Raw genomic sequence first — 23,884 nt, 5'->3', positions numbered from 1 at the left:
AACATTCAATCTAAAACAAAACAAAGCATAACACGTTATAAATAATATCAAATATTAATGCGGTATGGTGAATTAGCCATCCATTGTGTTATATCATAAATTGTCTTACATGCCGTCACTGATTATAAACATGTTAAATAAAGTTACTAACCCAGTCAGTCTTTCGGCCACATCCAGGTTCTTTATCAGTGGCACACACGAAGCAGTTGTTGGCCTTGTTGAACTCTGAAGTCATAGGCATGAACTGAACATATGGCTGTTCCACACAACTAAATAAAAAGAAAGAATTTACATTTACTTTGAATGAAATGTCCTTACATTACATACCAGACATTTTTAGTATATCCTCAGCCATTTCTTTTCGCAGTTGCTCCATGTGTTTTTGTGAAGGTTCTATATTAATTACAAAGACCCCACAGCTGAAGGTGTCCTGCTGCATGGCGGGAGTTATTTCCCCTCCTTTACACTTTATGTCCACCCCGTCGTCTTTTCCATGTCAGGATCTTCTCATTTTGAAGTATTCTCTTTTTTTATGTAAACATAATGGAATTCTGATTAGTTATAGGCAAACGAATACACATGCCAAAACTGTATGCTGATTTCCTTATCACTATAATCTAGTAGAGGTAATTTCCTTTATGCCCCATTCTACACAGCCTAAAGTATAGGCACTGAACCATTTACAGGAGAATAATACAAGTAGCATATAGGATCCAACCCTATCACAGAGTGAATAAATGTAGAGTGTTTGTAAGCACCAAAGTGTATTAAAGTGTGTCAAGAAAAGAGCCCCAATTAGGGGTCAGTGTACTCCAGTAAAAAAGGGCTGGTTTAGATTAGAAACTGTTGTCCTGTGCCCCCATTCATAGGGGCATGAGAGACTAGTCAGTGGTAGAATTGAGTTGGCACTTTATTGGCCCAAACACCCACAGACCCACAGGGTTGAGGTTACTCATGGACAGTAATTAGTCATTTTTCATTTTTTTTTGTTGCATTGACACATTGTGTCTTCTAACTGTCCAAGAATAGGATCCAAAGTGTTAGGATATATTTGTTCCCATAAATACAAAGGAGGATGTCTCTCCTCATACCTCTGGCACTTTAGTCAGACTGCCAGATTGTGTAAAAAACGTTATGATGGGGCCGGCAACGGAGTTCCCATTGACTAAGCACCACAGAGACCAATCAGGAGAGAATACATACAAGTCAAGGGTGCCAATTGAAAGTCAAGGGGTGTGTCGGTAAATTCCTGCATCCATCACAGCTGTCATTCTATTTTTTTTTATATAGTTAGACTTTACTCGCATTAAATCTGTGGATGGAAACGGGGTTACAGACAGCAAATTAAATCAGCATTAACATATCAGTAAGGATGGCTTCGACGCTTGAACCAACAACTCCCTCATAAGATAAAAAATAAACAGGTAAAGGACCCCGAAGATGTAAAATAGAGAGAGAGAGAAACCATAGTAGTCACATTCAGGTGCATGTGCACACATAGTGTAGTTAGACAGGCAGAAACACAGAGACCCAGTTGGTTGGGTTGAATGGGAACAAGTGTGAAGCCATGCACCATGGGTATAGAACGCTGACAGACTGCGTTGCCGGGTGGTGTGTGTGTTTGTGTTTCCACACGTCCCCAGCTAACCTTTCGTTTGCACACCAACAAATATATGTCAATAGAAACACAATGGTCGTCCATTTTCTCTGGTTTATAACTATGGACTTTTGAACCATACAGTATAAAATATGCACAGACACAATGCTTTTTGACATGGAATTTACTTTGACTTAGAACATCTCTGTACAGGGTATGTCAGTTTACAAAAGGGTGAACTAGAAAGAACATACACCGTCAAAAGTAACACAAAGACAACTGTGTACAGTAATACATACAAATAAACCATTGTAGACATAAATAAATTATAGACTTAACTGTATGTACACCATTTACAGTACATGAGTTGGGGCACAAAATGACATCTTCAGCATATTAAAATGTCAAATAACAAAATGTATTAATTAACAGTGACAAGTCACTGTCTATTTGTCGGAGAGAGGGAGGTTGTAATACAAACCATTTCATGCCAGAAACACTAGGATTTTACATGCAAAGCCAAGGTCTCTAAGGAATCTTAATCTACTGTATAACGACTCATATCCACATGCAACATTCAGAAGCATTTCCTCATTGAAGGGTTGGGTGAACTGTTTATTGGTTGGCTACTTGTTAGCAATTTATTTGATTGGTAGGGTGTACATACAACAGTAGAGGCATGACTGAGTAGAGTCTGAAAGAGAACCCTTCTCCCTTCTGTTGGTGGCTGTTCTCTAGTGTCCTGGGTCAGGGAGGTTAGTTCGGTGCAGTCTGGTCAGCTCTGGTCAGCTGATCTCTCAGTGCCTCTATGTTGGGCTGGTGCTGGTGATGGTTCCTGAGTCTAGGTCCTGAGATAGGACAAACAAGTCAACAATATGGTCAGAGTTAGGGTTGCAAAGCTACCGGTAATTTACGAAAGTTACTAGATTCTTCAGTAATAATGGCAATTAACAGATAATCTATGGAAACTATAGTGATTTATACTTGAATAACCAAAATGTATATTTATTCATATATAAAGTATACATTTATTATATTTGTGTTCATATTGTCCATGAGTTTCTAGTGGATAGACCACATGGTTCAAGAGAAAATAGCCTAATTAATGAAAAAAAGCATCTAATCAACAATGGCGTTATTTTCAGTGAACTCTGCAACTCCTCCAACTATTGTATTTTTTTCACAACTACAACCAGTTTGTACCCAAAACATTTACAGCAAAAACATATTGATATAGTCAAATAAGTAAGTGAGTAAAAAATAGAAAGGATAGTTCATGCTGAAATCCTTACATTAAACACATACATTTACAAAGTTATATTTAGAATAAAGTTGTATAGCTTTGTCATTCATTCATTTATTTTAAAATCATCTTATTGGATTTGTTGTAATATATTTTACATGAGGCCACGCAGAGGGCCAGAGATAGTCAGCAGTACCCCAAAATGCCACTAGATGTCATATGGTAAAATTCCATACATTTCTTGAAAGTTACAAAATTATAGTAGTTTACTGGTAGACTTTGAAAGTTTCCAGTAATATACTCTCCTTTTGCAACCCTAGTCAGACTGCAACATCATAAATCTCTTTTAGCGTCTGGAAAAGAGCAAGATAATCCAATCCATGATCTTACTGTGCTGCAGGACTGGTGAGATGTCGGGAGTGCAAAAAGTCTTGGTGGTGGCAGGACCCTCTCCTCCGGCTCCAATCACCTGGATCTCCAGCCTGTAGAGGGTGGCTAGCTGCAGACCTGACACTACCAGGACATTACGCTCCTGACAGAAGAGGGAAGACAACAATACAGGGGCTCATTAACTGTTAAAAGGGGCTGGTTGGCTTTTTCCTATATGGATGTTTTGGTCACCTTACTCTACTACCCCCCCCCCCCCCCCCCCCCCCTTGCCGTGAAACTACTTATTTAAACTGCAACAAATCATGGGAATTTGTGAAAATTGATTACTTGGACATTTTTTGGTTATTTATGGGAATTTTGATTTCCTGAGACAAATGGGCAGATTTGTTGCATAAAGGTGGGCTAATTCATTGAGTTGATATGGGTTTCCAGTTATGGTGGTACCCCACTGGGGAGACACTGGTTGAATTGACGTTGTTTCCATGTCATTTCAATGAAATTATGTTGAACCAACGTGGAAAAGAAGCTGAAATGACGTCTGTGCCTGGTGGGACAGCACTATTTGGTTTTATAATGATGGACTTACTGGTGGTAGTATCTGGGACTGTGAGATTAGGCTGTTGGGAAGGTTGTTATGGCGACTGGCTGAGGTCACTTCCGCCCATGTGACCTGGAACCCGTGGAGCTGTCGGGGTGGGAGTGGCGCAGACACCTCCCATGTAAACACAGCTGTGACGTTACCCTTGTGGGCAATGAAGGAGGCGGTCAGGTTCTCTGCCTTGGACAGCACCTTCAGAGGAGGAGTTCCTATGGGACAAACATAAAGAGTGTTTGAGGGGACCAGTTTGAGCAAAGCAATGCGCAGAATTGCAAATCTTGATCACATAATGACGATTCATTTAGGATGCAAGGTGATATGTAGATCAGTGATTCAGTCCGACTTCAATGTAGTTCCTCTCAAACATAGAGAGGTACACCAATGGACATGTGAACTGAAGGGTCACTAGGTCAATGACAAAGTGTCCAAAGTGGTCTTTGGGTGGTCAGTGGTGTCTCACCTTCCTGGCCGGGACAGGCTATGTGTTTGGGGCTCTTGGCCCTGATGCTGGCGCAGGAGGGGGTAAAGAAGAAGGTGGTTTCTGCTTGGGCACGTCCCTTAGTACCCAGTTGCTGGAGGTTCACTCTGTACTTACAGGAGAAGAGCAGGCCGGGGAGGCTGGCAAAGCCCTCCTATAAGAGGTTGAAGACAGCGGACACAGATATGATGAGAGCAGCCTATACTGTAACTCAAATAGAGATAGATACCCTTTGCCTTACTTGAAGTTTCACCATAACTTGTTTCACCATAAATCGGTTGTATGGCTGAATGAAACTGGTTACCTGTGTGATGATATTGTCCACTCCTTTGGTCTGGTTGTGTCCACAGTACTCTGGTACCCACTGGACACGATACCGAACTACAGTGGGATCTGAGAGAAATTGAAAGTAGTATAAATCAATAATCATTCATCATCAACTGCCGATTTGTCGCATAACACTGGTGACGAAGCACACATTGTCCTTTCAAAAAAGGACAATAAAGCTCAACTTGTTCAGACAGAACAGATTATTTGATGCAAAATGTAAGAAAAGCTGTTCCTCAGTTGGCTCTTTGTGTAGCCCAGTGTGTGTGCTCTGGGTAGCCCAGTGTGTGTGCTCTGGGTAGCCCAGTGTGTGTGCTCTGGGTAGCCCAGTGTGTGTGCTCTGGGTAGCCCAGTGTGTGTGCTCTGGGTAGCCCAGTGTGTGTGCTCTGGGTAGCCCAGTGAGTCAGCGATGCTAGTTTACTGTGCTCATATTCCTGCATGAACAGGATTCAGGATGTACTTCTGTGCATCTTATCAGCTTGTAAGAAAGCAGCCTTTTGTTTCAGCCTTTTGTTTGTTTAATTACCCACAAGCAGCCTGTACATTTACGATAATCTCTCTGTTTACATCACGATAGGGAGGTGGTGGTTAGAGGATTATTTCCTCAGCAGCACTGCTGTTCTTATCAAAGGCCAAATCAAATGTGTGTGTGTGTGTGTGTGTGTGTGTGTGTGTGCTTGCGTGTGTGCGCCTATGAGTGCGTTCATTCATGCGTGTGTGGCTGTGTCTTGGTTTCTCCCTGCATACCTGTGCTCCTCTGCCAGTAGACCCGGACCTGCAGCTGGCCATCCTGGTAGAAGGGGGTGCCCACATCCAACACATCAGGGATAAGGCCCTCGGAGATGGGGACCGGGCGGGCGCCAGACCTCTGCTCCTCCCCTGATTGTGGAACAATGAAAATGGGAACAAAGCGATGTTAGATCAGATGCAAACATACACTACATGCCAAAACACTATAGCTTTCCCTTTTTACCCTAATTTTGACAGGGTGTCATGCTGAGACGAAGGTCTCTTTCACAGATCAGCCCTGTATACACACCAATATACACATCAATATTCACATCAATATACACATCAATACACAAAATGCAAAACACATTCATAGGAAACAAACACACTCTTCAGTAAAAAGGTCCTCAATTAGCCTTTTCCGTCAATCCAGATACCCAGAATTTTTTTCAGCTGGGACACGATCAATGAGGGCACCATCCAATGTACATACACAATACAGTATATACAAAAGTATGTGGACACTCCTTCAAATTAGTGGATTTGGCTATGTCAGCCCCACCCGTTGCTGACAGACGTATGAAATCGAGCACACAGCCATGCAATCTCCATAGACAAACATTGGCAGTAGAATGGCCTTACTGAAGAGCTCAGTGACTTTCAACGTGGCACCATCATAAGATGCCACCTTTTCAATAAGTCAGTTCGTCAAATTTCCGCCCAACTCTAATTGCAGTTATGGTGAAGTGGAAATGTCTAGGAGCAACAACGGCTCAGCCGCGAAGAGGTAGGTCACACAAGCTCACAGAATGGAACCACCGAGTGCTGAAGCCCGTAAAAATCGCCTGTCCTCGGTTGCAATACTGACTACCAAGTTTCAAACTGCTTCTGGAAGCAACGTCAGCACAAGAACTGCTAGTCTGGAGCTCCATGAAATGGGTTTCCATGGCCGAGCAGCCGCACACAAGCCTAAGATCAACATGCACAATGCCAAGCCTCGGCTGGAGTGGTGTAAAGTTCACCACTCCACCAAGTTATTTGGCCACTTTAGTTGTAATACAAACCTTATCAAAACAGGCCTATGGGCTATGTGTGCGACTATGATTAGAAAAAGTCGCAAAAAAAGGCATTGTTTCTTATGCTAGGCATCATTCACAAGTAATATAGAATTCACAAGTGATAGGCTAATATTGTCACCCATCAGACTATTCTTAATTTAATCTTGTCTTTACATATCCGAAATAATATATGTGTGAAATTTGTTTTGATTTAAAATGGTCCATTATCAGGCACCTGTCTCGAAACATGGGCAGTGGAACAAATACATGCCATCTATGCACTTAAACAGCAAATGGAGGAAGCTTTTCCCGTGGTTAATTTTCACGCCAGCCAGGAAGGCTATACCGCTGTTGTAAAGATAAACAATGTGCTTAATATTAGGAAAGTTGAGAAATAAATATAATAGGCCTAGCCTATGAAAGCTGATGGGGTCCTCCTCTTTTTAATAGAGGCCATCACTCTGTTTTCTCACGCAATTGCATAGCCTATAGAAATGTTGCGCAATATGAGCTCATTGGCTCTCATGAAGTGTTTGATTAGATCTTTGATTACAATTGCATTGATGCTGAGTACCAGGCAGTTTGCAAGTTTGGTAGGCTAATAATGACCATCAGCAGCATCAGAGCTTGGAGAAGCCTAATTACCGTGATAAACGGTATTTGACTGCAGTCATGACTCGTGACTGGTCATGTAGTGTATCACTCTTCCAACCTCAATATACTGGGTAAATATTTAATAGAGTTGCAAAATTCTGTAAATCCTCCAACTGGGATTTCCTAGAAAAACCAGGGAACTTTGAGAATGTTCCCAGAATTTGAGGAGCCTAATTATCAAACATTTTCCTTAACAAATGACAGCTGATAAGCTTTGACTGTTGTTGACGTACTATGTTGTGTGTTGAAGTGCAGGGTGGCTTTGGGACTCTTCAGTGGGGTCTGTCCCCAGTAGGATACGGCCTGTAGCTCCACACTGTAGCTCCTTTTAGCTCGCAGACTCTCCAGCTCCACATAGCTCTGCCCCTGGATACACACACAGGACAGAGGGGTTATGGGGTCAGGAAGACCGTGCTGTGTCCTCTGCATCCACACAACAAAAGGTACAAAGTAGGTCCAATAACCACAGCAATAACTTGCCGGGAAATTTTCATTTTCCAAAACAGACACAAGCTAATGCAGATTTAATAGCATCAATTTGCGATTCATTTGCCAGAGGCAACAACTATACAATTGCTTGATTTGGTGTGTAAGCACTAAGCACCATGCGATTGGAAGGTTTATGCCATCAAAGCCACACACACTGCCATTATTTATCCTTACAACAAGACATTTGTTGTGGCTTGAGGAAAGAAAGAACAGGCTTCCACTCTACATTGTCCCAGGGAATGTCCCATGTTAATGAGTGTGTCAGGGTAGAAAAAGGGTTCCAAAAGGGTTCTCTCCTATGGGGACAGCCGAAGAACCCTTTTAGTTTCTAGAACTCGACCGCCAAAGCCCCTCAGACCACATCATTCCATTTCTATTGGTATGACTGACCTACCACATGTGCCCAACATGTCAACTCTACGACTTACCCCATTGACCATCTTCCTCCTCTTTGTCTTAGGTGGTGCTGTGGCCCCAGTGCTGCCTGTGGCCCAGCTCCAGGAAACCTTGTAGTGGTGTACAGGGACATCCAGGTCTGAGGGGATGGACCAGCGCAGCCGGACCGACACTGCCCTGCCGCCAGGGCCAAAGGTCACGTTGGACACCCTCAGCTCAGATGGGGCAGGGGGGCCGGAGGGGTCTGGGGACGACATCATTAATCAATCAGGTGTCATTGGTCTGAAGTAAACATCAGTAGTGTTTCTGGTGTTTCTATGTTAAACCGTTTTGTTATATTTCAGTCTTCTGTGATGTATATAAAGTGTAACATTGGGATGCAAACTCAAAATGTAATACATTTAAACTCTATATCTGACATGGACATGGTACATTTGTCTTCTTTTTTTAAAGCCCATAACCATGTGTGTGAGGTGTATACTTCAGTTTCAAAGTAGATTTGTACTGAAAATCAGCCTGTGTGACCCTGATTTAACCCACTGCAGTAAAAAGGTCAATCAATCATGGAGGCATTCTCACTGACAAATGCAGCACAGCTAACCCACACCGCACATTACAGCTGCCAAATACATGAAGCTTTAGTAACTGTCTATTAAAGCTATTCATACATTGACTGGAAGGTATTACAGCTCTAGGGGGCTTAAGCACAATAAAGCACTTCAGAAATGGCCAAAAGCCAATGTAATTAGTCTGTATTCATCTTCATTACAGCCAGTGCAATATCACCCCAGGTTGTTTAAGCCAGCCTCACACACACACACAGACACACAAACAAACACACGCGCACACCTTTCTTGGTGTGGATGTGGCGACTGGGAGTGGTGAACCCTCTGGTCCCGTGGACGTTCACTGCTGCCACTCTGAACTGGTACCACCGGCCTGCCCGGATGTCAGCCAGCCGCGCTTTCTCCTCTGTGGTCTAGAGAGAGAGAGAGACAGAGAGAGAGAGAGAGTTGTTTAACTTCATGAACAATCAATACATTGCCACACAGTGAACTCTAAGTAGATTACATTAATTTGTCCCCTTATAATCAACTAAATCCAGTATTAATAAGTGAGCATCCCCCCAAAAAAGGCTGACTAACCTGTGCTACCACCTCCCACTGCGTAGCAGCATCCTCACTGGGTTGTATCCCGTAGTTCCACCTCCTCTGGACCACGTAGATGACCGGCTCGGCCGACACGTTGAATCGGGAGGACCAGCTCACCTCCATCTGGCCAGACCTCAGCTCCTCAAAACTCAGCTCCTTCCTGGGCTTCAGAGGGGCACCTGGAAGGGTGAAGTGGGTCGTTTCAAGGTCATGTGATCATTCGATTTTAGTCATTGAGCAGATGTTCTTATCCAGAGCAATTCTTTTTTACATAGTTAGCTAAGGGAATCGAACCTTCCACTGACATCAGTGAATTATCTAAGAGAAAGTTCGTTTTTTTATCTCATCTTGGAATTGTCCGACAAATTGGTTGCAGATAATATATTGGTTGTAACCAACCAACAAAAAAATTATGTACTGAAGTTTCCCGTCTATTTTACTAAACATACTGTGTGTACCGGAGGTTGCTGTACCTTTGTTAAGGTTCTTGGGAGGTTGGCAGGTGTGCCCACAGCCGTTGGAACAGCACTTCTTCTGGGCAGAGCACTCTCTGTCCTCCTCGCATCCCTCCACACACGCCGCCGCAAATCCGCTGGCCTTCTCAGGGGCAGGGCAGTCACCCTGCTTCACTGCCACCACCGAGCGCAGGAACTCACAACTCGTCACACACTCCCAGTGCTTCTTGGGAATTGATCGCTGGGGTGGAGGATTGGGGGACAGAGAGAGAGAGAGTGTTAGAAAGCATAGATGCTTTACTACTAAAATAACATGCAGAAAAACTGTACAGAAACTGTAGGAAAAAGATCAGTTTCTGATTACTTACTGATTAAGGAAATTGAAGAAGCACTGAGGTAAAATATGCCTGTGTCAGATTACTTTTGCCAAGAAAATGTCTATGGAGGAGAATCTGAACTGAACTCTACTGTTTTAGCCTCTCAACATGAAGCCTCTCCTCAGCGTGTTCCTCCCCCCTAACTTAACGAAGTGGGAGGCTGTCAAAAGTCATCGTACCTCACAAAGCTCCCGACACTGGCTCTTCAGGTCCCAGGAGGCCTTGCAGGGTTCCAGGCACTTTGAAAGTGAGAGAAACAGAGATGGAGGTGAGGGCTTGTTACACCTTCCATGCCACCACAGGAGATTTCTGAAGCAGCTTAATAAATTAAAAACGTGTCGCCACGGTATTCAAAAGAAATACTTGAATACTTCTTCTGCCCTCAATCTCCCTCAATATAACAGCAAAAAGTGTTACCACAAACTTTAGCAGCTTGAGGTTTATTGGGAGGAATCTTTGTATGCATCTGACATCTGTGGCTTTGTCGGTGTTCCTGACTCTCTTGAGGAAAGAACAGCTAAAGAACTTGACAGTCGGTTGCTGGACCCACATTTAATTTGGGGAACATCAGTTTAAGGGAAATAAATAGGATGTTTGAAAATCAAAGAACACCACTCTTCCACAGTGTGTTTGTTATTAACTATGTGCTTCCTGTAGTGGCTTGTAAATCTGTACTGCTGTCCTTGTCCCCTGAGAGACACTCTTCCTGCATGAGTAACCCAGGATAGGCTGCCCAGGGGAATATTCACATTTCCAATTTCATGCTGCAATGAAACACCGTGGTTGGTAGCCATGGAGGAAGGCAGTGGGGAATGTTGCATCACAATGTACAGTAAGGCTGGTGGCTCTAAGGGTAATTTGAAAGTTACCATATTAGAGTAACAATATCCATTTGATATCCAAGTTGAACTATGCTGAACACAAATATAAAACGCAACATGCAACAATTTCAATGATTTTACTGAGTTACATTTCATATGAGGCAATCAGTCAATTTAAAAAAAAAAATTGTGCCCTAATCTATAGATTTCACATGACTGAGAATGGGTGCAGCCATGGGTGGGCATGGTAGGGCATAGACCCACCCACTTGGGAGCCAGGCCTAGCCAATGAGAACAGGTTTTTCCCCACAAAAAGGGCTTTATTACAGACAGAAATACTCCTCAGTTTCATCAGCTGTCCGAGGGGCTGGTCTCAGATGATCCCGCAGGTGAAGAGGCCGGATGTGGAGGTCCTGGGCTGGCGTTGTTACAATTGGTCTGTGGTTGTGAGGCCGGTTGGACGTACTGGCAAAATTTCTAAAAAGACGCTGGGGGCGGCTTACGGTAGAGAAATTAACATTAAATTCTCTGGAAACAGCTCTGGTGGACATTCCTGCAGTCAGCATGCCAATTGTACACTCCCTCAAAATTTGAGACATCTGTGGCATTGTGTTGTGTGACAAAACTGCACATTTTAGAGTGGCCTTTTATTGTCCCCAGCACACAGTGTACCTTTGTAATTATCATGCTGTTTAATCAGCTTCTTGATATACCACACCTGTCAGGTGGATGGATTGTCTTGGCAATCTCTGGGATCTTTTTCAGCTCATGAAACATGGGACCAACACTTTACATGTTGCGTTTATATTTGTGTTCAGTATATAAACTCGGTATGCTTATGGTTATTATTTCTTACTTACTTATGCCTTGACACAAGTATAACAGCATGTCCAATACACTCCTACAACCTTCTAGAGAAAACCTCAACCATGTAATGCTTTGTTGAAGGTTTTCAAGGCGTGAAGATCGGAGTTGTCCTGGGGCAACGTTTTGGTCGGAATGAGAGTGGGAAACACATTTATCTTCAGTTGCTGTGAAAACATGAGCAAGTGTGTGTGTGTGTGTGTGTGTGTGTGTGTGTGTGTGTGTGTGTGTGTGTGTGTGTGTGTGTGTGTGAGCGTGTGTATGTGTGTGTGTGAGTAATTGTGTGAGGGGTGGAATGGGGTGGAGAGTGCTGGTAGTTGTCGGAAACTCTGAATAACGTGAAGGAAGGAGGCACACGTTTAAATGCAGCTGAGGTGCCCACTTTATGGTGGGGAAAATGCGGAGACCCTGCCGAGCTCACGCCAGGCCCCACTGCTACTTGTATGGAAGGAACATCCTGAAACTGCTACAGGCTGACATTGTACCCTTTCCCATTCACTAACACATGCTCATACATTGCTCATCCATTCAACTAGCTCTCTCTTACCCCTCTACTCTCCTGTAGTACCCTGTCCTCGCTTTATCTCTCCTACAGTCCCTCCATACTACAGTGTACTGCATGTCTAAAGCTCTCCCATAGTGTCTAGATCCTCGGCTCCCTGCCATAGCCTAGTACCATGTCGTACTATGACTGTCCCCGGCCTGTCATCTCTTATCTCCCTTCTCTGGTCTCCAACTTGAGATTCTTCCTCTAATCCCAACTGACGCTCAGACTCTCTCGTCTCCTCGTTCTTATTGTGCCTCTCGGCTACGCTTCATTTTCCGCCCCATTTCAAACTCAAACCAAGCATTCCTTTCCACTAGCGACCGGCCGCAAATAAAGCAGAGCTCTGGGACTCTAATAGAATGCCTAGGAATTTACAGAACACCTAAGGACTCTCTTCCACTGATGGAAAAAGACAAAGGAGTATTACCCCTTGATGGCAGAAATTTGATAGACATTTGAAAGTCAATAATGCTTACTCTTAATTTTTGAACACAGGAAAACCTGCTCTGTTTTTACAAAGGAACCAGGGAAAACACAATAAGCACCAGCAGAGTGCACATGGCCATTTCAGTATGCAGTAGGACAAGACTGAACCGTTTCCTCTCTGAACGACAGTAGATAATGGCCTCAGTGACTTCTGACCGTGCATAACGCTGCTGTTCTGTTTGTGTGGTGAAGACTGAGCCTGCTTCTCAAACGGTACCCTGTTCTCTATATAGTGCACTCCTTTTGACCAGCGCCATATGGGCCCTGGTCAAAATAAATGCACTAAATAGGGAAACGGGTGCCGTTTGGGATGCACGCTGTTTGTATTGTAGCACACAGCAGTGTTTGATACCGTGCCCAGATGACACCCTCCCTGGAGAAAAAAAAGACCCTGCCTTTGTCTCTCCCTTCCTGTTTCTACAAATTGAACAGGCTTTGGGGGGGTTCCAGAGTCTTTCACAAGAGGACAAGCCTGTGCCAGCTCTCTGTAGTGCTAACACTGTTCATTATTTTACATGGTCATGTCTGTGGTGGAAGGAAGAAGATGTGGTGTGTTAGAAATGGCACCCTATTGCCTGCATAGGGCTCTGGTCAAAAGTAGTGCACTATATATGGAATAGGGTGCCATTTCAGCCTTGTTTTTAGTCCTTAGGTCCACATCATCCCAACTGCTAGACCAGTAAGTGTTAGTTGGTACACTAATGACTCCCAAGTGCTGCCTAAATGCCAATCTGAAAGAGCCTTGGCTTGTCGTGAGGTGATAAAAAAATAATGACTTCAACTAAGCATTCATATCTGCAGAGCTGAGAGGCTGACGGGCAGCCCGGTGTAATGGCATGGCAATTATAACCGTCCACGGCTCTCCTAAATGAGGCACTGAAGCGATCCTGTCATCCCCTGCTAAGCCTTTGAATGAAGATGTGACCGGACTCTATTGTGTCAGACTATGGTAATCATCTATAGTAGCCTTAATTGACTGCCTGCCTCGACGAGATAGTGACAGGCAGATTAACAGTCACTCATCGTTACCAGGGAGGTCCATAGAGACAACGTGATGCTGAGTGTGCATGGGCAAAGTACAGGATGATCGGACTATTGTGACCAAACATTATCATAGCTCTACTGGATGTAATCACTGAGGGCATTAAAAAATGGCATCACTGTTGTTGTCTCCGATAAGTTGTGGGTGGACTTTTAGGGTAGCCGTAAACACTGCTGCAAGCAATCACCAAATGCAGACATGCGATGGCTTACGCAGCGAAACAAATCATCGCCTGTAATCAAATACTGCAAAACATGAGGGTCTGACTTCCAATTTTGTGGTTGAGCTGGAACTACAGATTACATAGTAGGCAGTGGCATTTCAGGAAGACCTTAAATCAGACTGAAATCCTTGAGCAGCCAATCAAATCTAATGTTGAGTTCTGGTGCTATACTGAACCATTGGTGATACGTAACTGAAAGCAAAGCAAGATTACTTTTAAAGTGAGACCGCAGAGACATTAAGATCTCCTTAGTGAGAATAAATTGATTCTTCATCTCCACTTCAGAGCCTCTAATTTGGCAATTAGCTACCATGTAATGAACATTCCACAACGAAGAGGATTCTAATTGGCTGTGTTCTTTCTTAACGAGAATAGAATATCATTATTACTTTCTTAACGAGAATAAAATAGCATTATCATCACTCCTCAAGAAAACAAGGAGAGCGCTGAAATGTATAATTGTGTTATTTATTATATGCTCAGTTTCACCATTAAAAACAGAGCAAAAAAAACAGCACATCGGTTTGGGCCTAGTGTGGAGGATGCGATCATGCTACAGGGATTGACCTGGTTTAAAGTTTGAGTGAAAACTCTCTCTGGAGTTCTGGAGAAATCTGCTGAGCAGTTGGCCAAATGTTTTCATGGATCCACCAAGAGAGGTCAGCGGTGGGCTGACTGTGTTTCTGCTGTGAGCCTACCCTGGGTTCTGTCTGTCTGTCTGTCTGTCTGTCTGTCTGTCTGTCTGTCTGTCTGTCTGTCTGTCTGTCTGTCTGTCTGTCTCAGAAAGAGATGCGTGTTGTTGTGCTTCTCTCCCACACGGTGACACAAACACACAACTAACCAGAGTATTATACTGTAGTAAACAAAGTAACAAAACAATCACAACGACAATTCGAAACTAATTAGGAATATGGCTTCAGAATAAATAGCTACGAGTGTGAATGTGTTATTGAAAAAAACATTAAATTGATCAAAAACATGAGATAATATTGTTCATAATGGTATTTGACTGCTGTTTGCATGATGAGATATGACAACTGTGCAACCATTCTATTGGCGTATACTACAATATACTGAAGCCTGTGGAAAAAGCACAAAGGCAACATGTCAGCTTCACTTCTGTACACTGTGGGGATAGTATACTGAAGGGCTGTTAGAGAACGTTACTGTCCTCATTACCAAAAATGAGTGGACCTCTGTACCCAAAGACAATTATGACCTCCAGAAAGGGATATGCAGAAATGTATTTGATGAAAATACAAAGTGGAGAGACTAAGAGCTTAACAGCCAAGCATCCATCTAAAGCACCTGTCGCTATACGTTGCAATCATATATTTTGTAGGCTCTATGATCTACAGAGGAACAGTACATAGCTAGCTGCAGTATATTGGCTGACAGTGATGTATGGTATTGCATGGTACATAGAGTACTGTGTAAGAACCAATATGACAATGATTTATCCTGCTATTTGTTCAGCTGCTGACTTTCCCTGAGAGCTTTTCCTCTCTGAAAATAGATCATTCAGTTTTGTGCGATTTCCGTCATGTTAGGTATGGTATGAATGTAAACATCAGTACGTTACCTTGGCACACTGTCTATGATTTTGACACCAGCCCAGGGATCCATTGTTCTGAAAGGAAAGAAGAGAGTAGAGGAGAGTCAGTAGTGTAATTACTAGGGAGAGTAGAGGACAGTCAGTAGTGTAATTACTAGGGGGAGACGAGAGTAGAGGACAGTCAGTAGTATAATTACTAGGGGGAGAAGAGAGTAGAGGACAGTCAGTAGTATAATTACTAGGGAGAGTAGAGGACAGTCAGTAGTATAATTACTAGGGAGAGTAGAGGACAGTCAGTAGTGTAATTACTAAAGAGAGTAGAGGACAGTCAGTAGTGTAAGTTCTAGGGGGAGAAGAGAGTAGAGGACAGTCAGTAGTATAATTACTAGGGGGAGAAGAGAGTAGAGGACAGTCAGTAGTATAATTACTAGGGGGAGAAGAGAGTAGAGGACAGTCAGTAGTGTAATTACTAGGGAGAGTAGAGGACAGTCAGTAGTATAATTACTAGGGAGAGTAGAGGACAGTCAGTAGTGTAATTACTAGAGAGAGTAGAGGACAGTCAGTAGTGTAAGTTTTAGGGGGAGAAGAGAGTAGAGGACAGTCAGTAGTATAATTACTAGGGAGAGTAGAGGACAGTCAGTAGTGTAATTACTAGGGAGAGTAAAGGACAGTCAGTAGTATAATTACTAGAGAGAGTAGAGGACAGTCAGTAGTGTAAGTTCTAGGGGGAGAAGAGAGTAGAGGACAGTCAGTAGTATAATTACTAGGGAGAGTAGAGGACAGTCAGTAGTATAATTACTAGGGAGAGTAGAGGTCAGTCAGTAGTATAATTACTAGGGAGAGTAGAGAGTAGAGGACAGTCAGTAGTGTATTTACTAGGGAGAGAAGAAAGTAGAGGACATTCAGTAGTGTAATTACTAGGGAGAGAAGAGAGTAGAGGACAGTCAGTAGTATAATTACTAGGGAGAGTAGAGAGTAGAGGACAGTCAGTAGTATAATTACTAGGGAGAGTAGAGAGTAGAGGACAGTCAGTAGTATAATTACTAGGGAGAGTAGAGAGTAGAGGACAGTCAGTAGTGTATTTACTAGGGAGAGAAGAAAGTAGAGGACATTCAGTAGTGTAATTACTAGGGAGAGAAGAGAGTAGAGGACAGTCAGTCATGTAATTACTAGGGAGAGAAGAAAGTAGAGGACATTCAGTAGTGTAATTACTAGGGAGAGAAGAGAGTAGAGGACAGTCAGTAGTGTAATTACTAGGGAGAGAAGAGAGTAGAGGACAGTCAGTAGTGTATTTACTAGGGAGAGAAGAAAGTAGAGGACATTCAGTAGTGTAATTACTAGGGAGAGAAGAGAGTAGAGGACAGTCAGTAGTATAATTACTAGGGAGAGTAGAGGACAGTCAGTAGTATAATTACTAGGGAGAGTAGAGGTCAGTCAGTAGTATAATTACTAGGGAGAGTAGAGTAGAGGACAGTCAGTAGTATAATTACTAGGGAGAGTAGAGAGTAGAGGACAGTCAGTAGTATAATTACTAGGGAGAGTAGAGAGTAGAGGACAGTCAGTAGTGTATTTACTAGGGAGAGAAGAAAGTAGAGGACATTCAGTAGTGTAATTACTAGGGAGAGAAGAGAGTAGAGGACAGTCAGTAGTGTAATTACTAGGGAGAGAAGAGAGTAGAGGACCGTCAGTGGTAAACTCGGCAAAAAAAGAAACCTCTCAGTGTCAACTGCGTTTATTTTCAGCAAACTTAACATGTGTAAATATTTGTATGAACATAAGATTCAACAACTGAGACATAAACTGAACATTTTCCACAGACATGTGACTAACAGAAATGGAATAATATGTCCCTGAACAGAGGGGGGGGGGGTCAAAATCAAAAGTAACAGTCAGTATCTGGTGTGGCCACCAGATGCATTAATTAAGTACTGCAGAGCATCTCCTCCTCATGGACTGCACCAGATCTGCCAGTTCTTGCTGTGAGATGTTACGCCACTCTTCCACCAAGGCACCTGCAAGTTCCCAGACATTTCTGGGGGGAATGGCCCTCACCCTCCGATCCAACAGGTCCCAGACGTGCTCAATGGGATTGAGATCCGGGTTCTTCGCTGGCCATGGCAGAACACTGACATTCCTGTCTTACAGGAAATCACTCACATAACGAGCAGTATGGCTGGTGGCATTGTCATGCTGGAGGGTCATGTCAGGATGAGCCTGCAGGAAGGGTACCACATGAGGGAGGAGGATGTCTTCCCTGTAACGCACAGTGTTGAGATTGCCTGCAATGACAACAAGCTCAGTCCGATGATGCTGTGACACACCGCCCCAGACCATGACGGACCCTCCACCTCCAAATCGTTCCTGCTCCAGAGTACAGGCCTTGGTGTAATGCACATTCCTTCGACGATAAACGCGAATCCGACCATCACACCTGGTGAGACAAAAAACCCGACTCGTCAGTGAAGAACACTTTTTGCCAGTCCTGTCTGGTCCAGCGATGGTGGTTTTGTGCCCATTGCCGGTGATGTCTGGTGAGGACCTGCCTTACAACAGACCTACAAGCCCTCAGTTCAGACTCTCTCAGCCTGTTGCGGACAGTCTGAGCACTGATGGAGGGATTGTGCGTTCCTTGTGTAACTTGGGCAGTTGTTGCCATCCTGTACCTGTCCCGGAGGTGTGATGTTCGGATGTACCGATCCTGTGCATGTGTTGTTACATGTGGTCTGCCACTGCGAAGATGATCAGCTGTCCGTCTTGTCTCCCTATAGTGCTGTCTTAGGCATCTCACAGTACAGACATTGCAATTTATTGCTCTGGCCACATCTGCAGTCCTCATGCCTCCTTGCAGCATTCCTAAGGCACGTTCACACAGATGTGTACAGTGCAGGCAAGGCTAAAGACAGATAGTCATCTGACCTCTCTGTCATTATCAGGTCAATGAATGTCTGCATCCCAAATGGCACCATATTTCCATTATAGTGCACTACTTTTGAACAGGGCCTATAGGGCTCTGGTCAAAAGTAGTGCACTATGAAGGGAATAGGATACTATTTGGGACTCACACAATTCATCATACCCATGTTATGAAGGCTCCCATGGCAGCGCAAGGGACATGAAAGTCAGAACAGATAAAAGTGGAATAAAACAAATTTTAAAAAGATAAGGACATTTTGTTATGTCACTTTGACTAAATGAGTGGAGCACCATGTGACCTCTGACGCAAATCAGAACTAGTCTCACAAGTCAGACAATTGTTTTCCGAAATATTACACGTGAAAGACTGAAAATCAATGGTAAGGCTACACCCTAAATGGCACCCTATTTCTTATATAGTGCACTACTTTTCACCAGAGCCCTGTGGGCCCTGGTAAAAAGTAGTGCACTACATAGGGAATGTGTGTCATTTGGGATGCAAGCCTAAATTTGAACCACCTCAAAGCAGACTCTAATGGTCCTGTCCAACATCTATAATCCAGATTGATGGTGGCATTAACATGATTTGAATTCACTGTCTGACGTAGATTATGTCATGTTAAAAAAATCTCAGAAAGGCACTTTTCAATATGGAAAGCTTACGATAGATTCAACAATCTGTACCAAGATGTATTTCCATGGCTGCTTCCAGCAGAGACCTTTCAAACAATATGCTTCATTTTAGTCACGTTCACCTGTCCATTACTATGTGTCGAATTGATGAAAACGTATAGCTGAAGCGTACTGTAGCTAAACCCAAGTCTGGCAATAAGAATTAGCCATTTTATAGGCTGACATGACATAGTATCCTATCCACTCCTACAATGGGTAGACTTGATCTACGATCTATGACAGGAATTCCATCGCAGAGGGAATAGATGGGCTGCCCTTGCAATCTAACATTGACCCTGCTACATGATCCGTGGGAAGTAGTGATTAAACAGGTTAAAGGTCATATCCTGACCCTTAGAGAGGTCACAAGTGCTTAACAGTGTGGCTAATGATGTGATGTCAGTGCAGTTCCAGTCCTATGATAATAAACCATAGCTAATAGCCTTGTGTCTCACTAGTTCACCATTCCATATTCCCTATGGAGCCATTCATTCAGTCAACTATATAGGCCTACTATATGGGAGTATACTAGTGGGTATTCTCACAGGACCATCCTTCTGAATCCTGAGGCTGAATAGTGAGTAACTGGGCATGTTCACTGCTAAGGCTTAGTTATCTCCATGTACTGTCTGTTTTATTTTATTTGATTTATTTCACCTTTATTTAACCAGGTAGGCTAGTTGAGAACAAGTTCTCATTTGCAACTGCGACCTGGCCAAGATAAAGCAAAGCAGTGCAACACAAACAACAACACAGAGTTACACATGGAATAAACAAATATACAGTCAATAACACAATAGAAAAAAATCAATATACAGAGTGTGCACTTGAGGTAAGATTAGGGAGGTAAGGCAATAAATAGGCCATAGTGGCAAAGTAATTACAATTTAGCAATTAAACAATGGCGTGATAGATGTGCAGAAGATGAACTTGCAAGTAGAGATACTGGGGTGCAAAGGAGCAAAAAAATAAATAACAATATGGGGATGAGGTAGTTGGACGGGCTATTTACAGATGTCATCTGTAAATCCAAGGAGGAGAACATGAACTTGATCATGTGACCTGGGTGGCTCAGTCACAGTGTCATAGGCTTGGGACTAGAGGGGTAGTGAAGGGCTTGATATGGACGTAATTTGGATAACAAGCTTCTCTCTCTCCATCAGCCAGTAGGTTGCTCCACTTCTCAATGCAGAATCAGATTTACAAATGGGACATGGTGAAGAGAACGTTCTAATGAGGAGTACAGTGTACTCACAGTTTCCTCTGTCAGAATATGATACTGAACTCATTTCATTTATTGTGTCTAGTTTGCTTGCAAACTTACCAAATCTAAAACACTTATTGTGAGGCCAAAACCAAACTTCAGTTATCAGTTAATAATCAACTAAATAAATAAACCAAAAGGAAAACAAGAAAAACAAACATTCTCTTATCAACAATGGGATGGTCTATTTCAAGCACATTCTGGTTTATTAATTCATTTGCGCATAAAAAGCAAAGGGAATATTATCTAATGCAGTAGAAACAATCAAACTTTGACTTTATTCCATGAAGACAGCAGCATGCTCGCCCGCTTGTTTTGGCCTTACCTCCACCTGAGATTGTTTGGGGAGCGTCGCTATGCGCGTGCTGTGCAAGCTGAGGCACCTGGACGCACATCTCCCTCGGTAGACGTCGTTCATCGACCGGGTCTCGTCTTCCCTCTTCGTCTTCGCATTGACACTCAAGAACAAGATACTCCACCAACAAAGACTCGCAAATACACCTCGACTTTTGAATAATGACATGGTCTAGGCCTTTTCTCCTGCGTGTGTTTCCCCTCGTAGCAACGGGACGGGTTTGTGACAGTTTGTGGATGCAGCCCGGGAAACTGAGGAAACTTCTATGTCGAAGGGAGGAGCCAGGGTCTGAGCTCAGCCTGCCATTGGAAGACATCTACCATAAAAGGCAAATGATCTCAGGCATGATGTGTGTGATGAGTTTGGACCGTTGCCATTTAGTTGTTTAATTGCTGACATATTTGAAGTTATGACTGGCAAATAGCCTCCAAAAATGACAATCTAAATGTAAGGGCTAATCTACCTTACGCGATAAAACTAGGTCGAGTATTATCTTTAATGATACTGTCCTGCTTCAAGTGAAGAAGGCATTTTGATAAAAGGTAATAAATAACACGTGAACAAAATCGACAGATTCCACCCCTCAGCGCTCCTGTTCACCTGCCACTCACTACACCTGTTTATGGTCTTTCCCAATACATTTTCTGGGGCCAAAAAAACAACAACATAGAACTGCAACAATCACTTCATAATCTCTTAAATGTTACCCTTGACTGTACTGAAAAACTCATTTTCTACATATTCATTGTGTCTTATTTGGGATTCCTCCCTTCATTTTCATTAATTCATTCATTAAGTAATTCATCCATTCTTCCATTCATTCATTCCTTCAAACTTACCTGACTAACAATAGTTAGTATAGCATAGTAGTTCTCTAGTAGAATGAGTTTGTTGCCTCATGGAAACCTATCTGGGGGGCGGGAAGTTACACAGCTTCCAGGGAACCCCATCATTTTCACCGGTAGCAGAAAACAACATTTTAATGGGCAAAACTATAAAAACTAACCACTACCATATCTCACAAAGTATCTCTCCACGTTTTGGCACCGTTTTCTTGCCCACGGAAAGGAGAGAATATGACGTGTAGGAAATATTGAAGAAATCCTCCCGTAGTTGGTCTTTTTTTGGTCATGCTCATTGAAAAATAGTCTCTGCTTGGAGCATTAGCCTCCTGTGGTGATAATGACTGGCCCATACCTCTTCTATGTTAGGTTTTATAGAGTGGTGCTGTGCTGAGCTGTGTGGAATCACAGCAGCTGTGCTGTCTACTAACTACAGTGTCATAATTAGTCTACAGGTGAGGAGTGTTTTCTGACACTGGCTGCAGTTCAGAACCAGAGTCAGGTTCAATCTGTCCATTCACAGTAGCTTTAGTTTACACAGAGGGAAGATTGCGGAGAGTGAATGATGAAGGGTTTGGTGACTCAGTTTGTCTTCTGTCATTTGGACCACAATTGCATGTTTAAATGCAATCATGTATTTAGTAGAAATGGCATGGGGACCCTCTCAAGTCAAATCAATTCGAATCTAACTGTATTTACCACATGCGCCGAATACAACAAGTGTAGACTTTACCGTGGAAATGATTACTTACAAGCCCTTAACCAACAGTGCAGTTCAAGAAGAAGAAAGTATTCAACAAGTAGGCTAAAATAAACAGTAATAATAAAAAGTAACACAATAAGAATAACATTAACGAGGCTAAATACAGGTGGCACTGTTACCGAGTCATTGTGCGGGGGTACAGGCTAGATGAGGTAATCTGTACATGTAGGTGGGGGCGAAGTGACTATGTATAGGTAACAAACAAACAGCGAGTAGCAGCAGTATACAAGGGAATTGTTGAATTGTTGAATTATGAATTGTTCAGCAGTCTAATGGATTGGGGGTAGAAGCTGTTGAGGAGACTTTTGGTCCAAAACTTGGCGATCCAGTGCCGCTTGCCGTGCAGTAGCAGAGAAAACAGTCTATAACTTGGGTGACTGGAGTCTCTGACAATTTTGGGCTTTCCTCTGACACCGCCTATTATGTAGGTCCTGGATGGCAGGAAGCTTGGCCCCAGTGATGCACTGGGCCATTCGCACTACCCTCTGTAGCGTCTTACGGTCAGATGCCGAGCAGTTGCCATACCAGGCGGTGATGCAACCGGTCACGATGCTCTCGATGGTGCAGCTGTAGAAACCTTTGAGGATCTGGGGACCCATGCCAAATCTTTTCAGTCTAATGAGGGCGAAAAGGTTTTGTCGTGCCCTCTTCACAACTGTCTTGGTATGTTTGGACCATGATAGTTCGTTGGTGATGTGGACACCAAGGAACTTGAAACTCTCGGCCCACTCCACTACAGGCCCGTCGATGTTAATGGGGGCCCGTTTGGCCCACCTTTTCCTGTAGTCCACGATCAGCTCCTTTGTCTTGTTCACATCGAGGGAGAGGTTGTTGTCCTGGCACCACACTGCCAGTTCTCTGACCTCCTCCCTATAGGCCGTCTCATCGCTGTCGGTGATCAGGCCTATCACTGTTGTGTCGTCAGCCAACTTAATGATGGTGTTGGCCACGCAGTTGTGGGTGAACAGGGAATACAGGAGGGGACTAAGTACATACCCGTGAAGAGCCCCAGTGTTAAGGATCAGCGTGGCAGACGTGTTGTTGCCTACTCTTACCACCTGGGGGCGGCCCGTCAGGAAGTCCAGGATCCAGTTGCAGAGGGAAGCTAAGGACTCCCAGAGTCCTTAGCTTAGTGATGAGCTTTGTGGGCACTGTGGTGTTGAACGCTAAGCTGTAGTCGATGAACAGCATTCTCAAATAGGTGTTCCTTTTGTCCAGGTGAGAAAGGGCGATGTGGAGTGCGATTGAGATTGTGTCATCTGTGGATCTGTTGGGGTGGTATGCGAATTAGAGTAGATCTAGGGTGTCCGGGAAGATGCTGTTGATGTGAGCCATGACCAGCCTTTCAAGCACTTCATGGCTACCGACGTGTCCTTGGTCATGCAACGCTGAGTCACAGCGTGTGACTATATCTTAAAAGGGCAATCCACAGATGCTACATCCATTTTTGGGCTATAACAAGAAGACTATAAGAAGACTATAACATATAAATGCCTAATTTATAATGCCTCAGAACCAAAGCTTGTTTTACTTCAATGTGTGCAAACATTGTAAATGTAAACAAACACTATATAGCCTCCAAATAAACTTCAAAC

The 23,884-nt window shown here is 43.4% G+C and overlaps 1 protein-coding gene across 1 annotated transcript; it reads right to left on the bottom strand.

Moving 5' to 3' along the window:
• Nucleotides 1–1,766: 1,766 nt before the first annotated feature.
• LOC110527503 (anosmin-1) lies at nt 1,767–21,006 on the bottom strand. Its single transcript, XM_021608816.3, has 14 exons — nt 20,655–21,006; nt 15,508–15,555; nt 10,122–10,181; nt 9,584–9,806; nt 9,105–9,289; nt 8,809–8,938; nt 7,992–8,203; nt 7,308–7,440; nt 5,381–5,512; nt 4,611–4,699; nt 4,289–4,460; nt 3,817–4,037; nt 3,231–3,372; nt 1,767–2,445 (listed from the first exon to the last, which is right to left on the bottom strand). The coding sequence occupies exons 1-14, from the start codon at nt 20,850–20,852 to the stop codon at nt 2,354–2,356; spliced, it is 2,037 nt and encodes a 678-aa protein (XP_021464491.3). The 5' UTR covers nt 20,853–21,006; the 3' UTR covers nt 1,767–2,353.
• Between the last annotated feature and the right edge of the window lie 2,878 nt (nt 21,007–23,884).

The sequence above is a fragment of the Oncorhynchus mykiss genome, chromosome 7 (genome assembly GCF_057628025.1).
Source record: "Oncorhynchus mykiss isolate SJ-2025 chromosome 7, ASM5762802v1, whole genome shotgun sequence".
In the NCBI taxonomy this organism is placed as follows: domain Eukaryota; kingdom Metazoa; phylum Chordata; class Actinopteri; order Salmoniformes; family Salmonidae; genus Oncorhynchus; species Oncorhynchus mykiss.
This window is presented reverse-complemented; position numbering and strand designations above follow the sequence as displayed.

What these genes read in the sequence shown, in the direction of transcription:
- LOC110527503 (XM_021608816.3), bottom strand. Translation starts at nt 20,852, where the DNA reads ATGTCATTATTCAAAAGTCGAGGTGTATTTGCGAGTCTTTGTTGGTGG. An exon ending in ATCATAGACAGTGTGCCAAG is followed by an intron (nt 10,182 to 15,507) that starts GTAACGTACTGA and finishes TCACTTTCAAAG; the next exon opens with TGCCTGGAACCCTGCAAGGC. An exon ending in AGTGGGAGGTGGTAGCACAG is followed by an intron (nt 8,939 to 9,104) that starts GTTAGTCAGCCT and finishes CTCTCTCTCTAG; the next exon opens with ACCACAGAGGAGAAAGCGCG.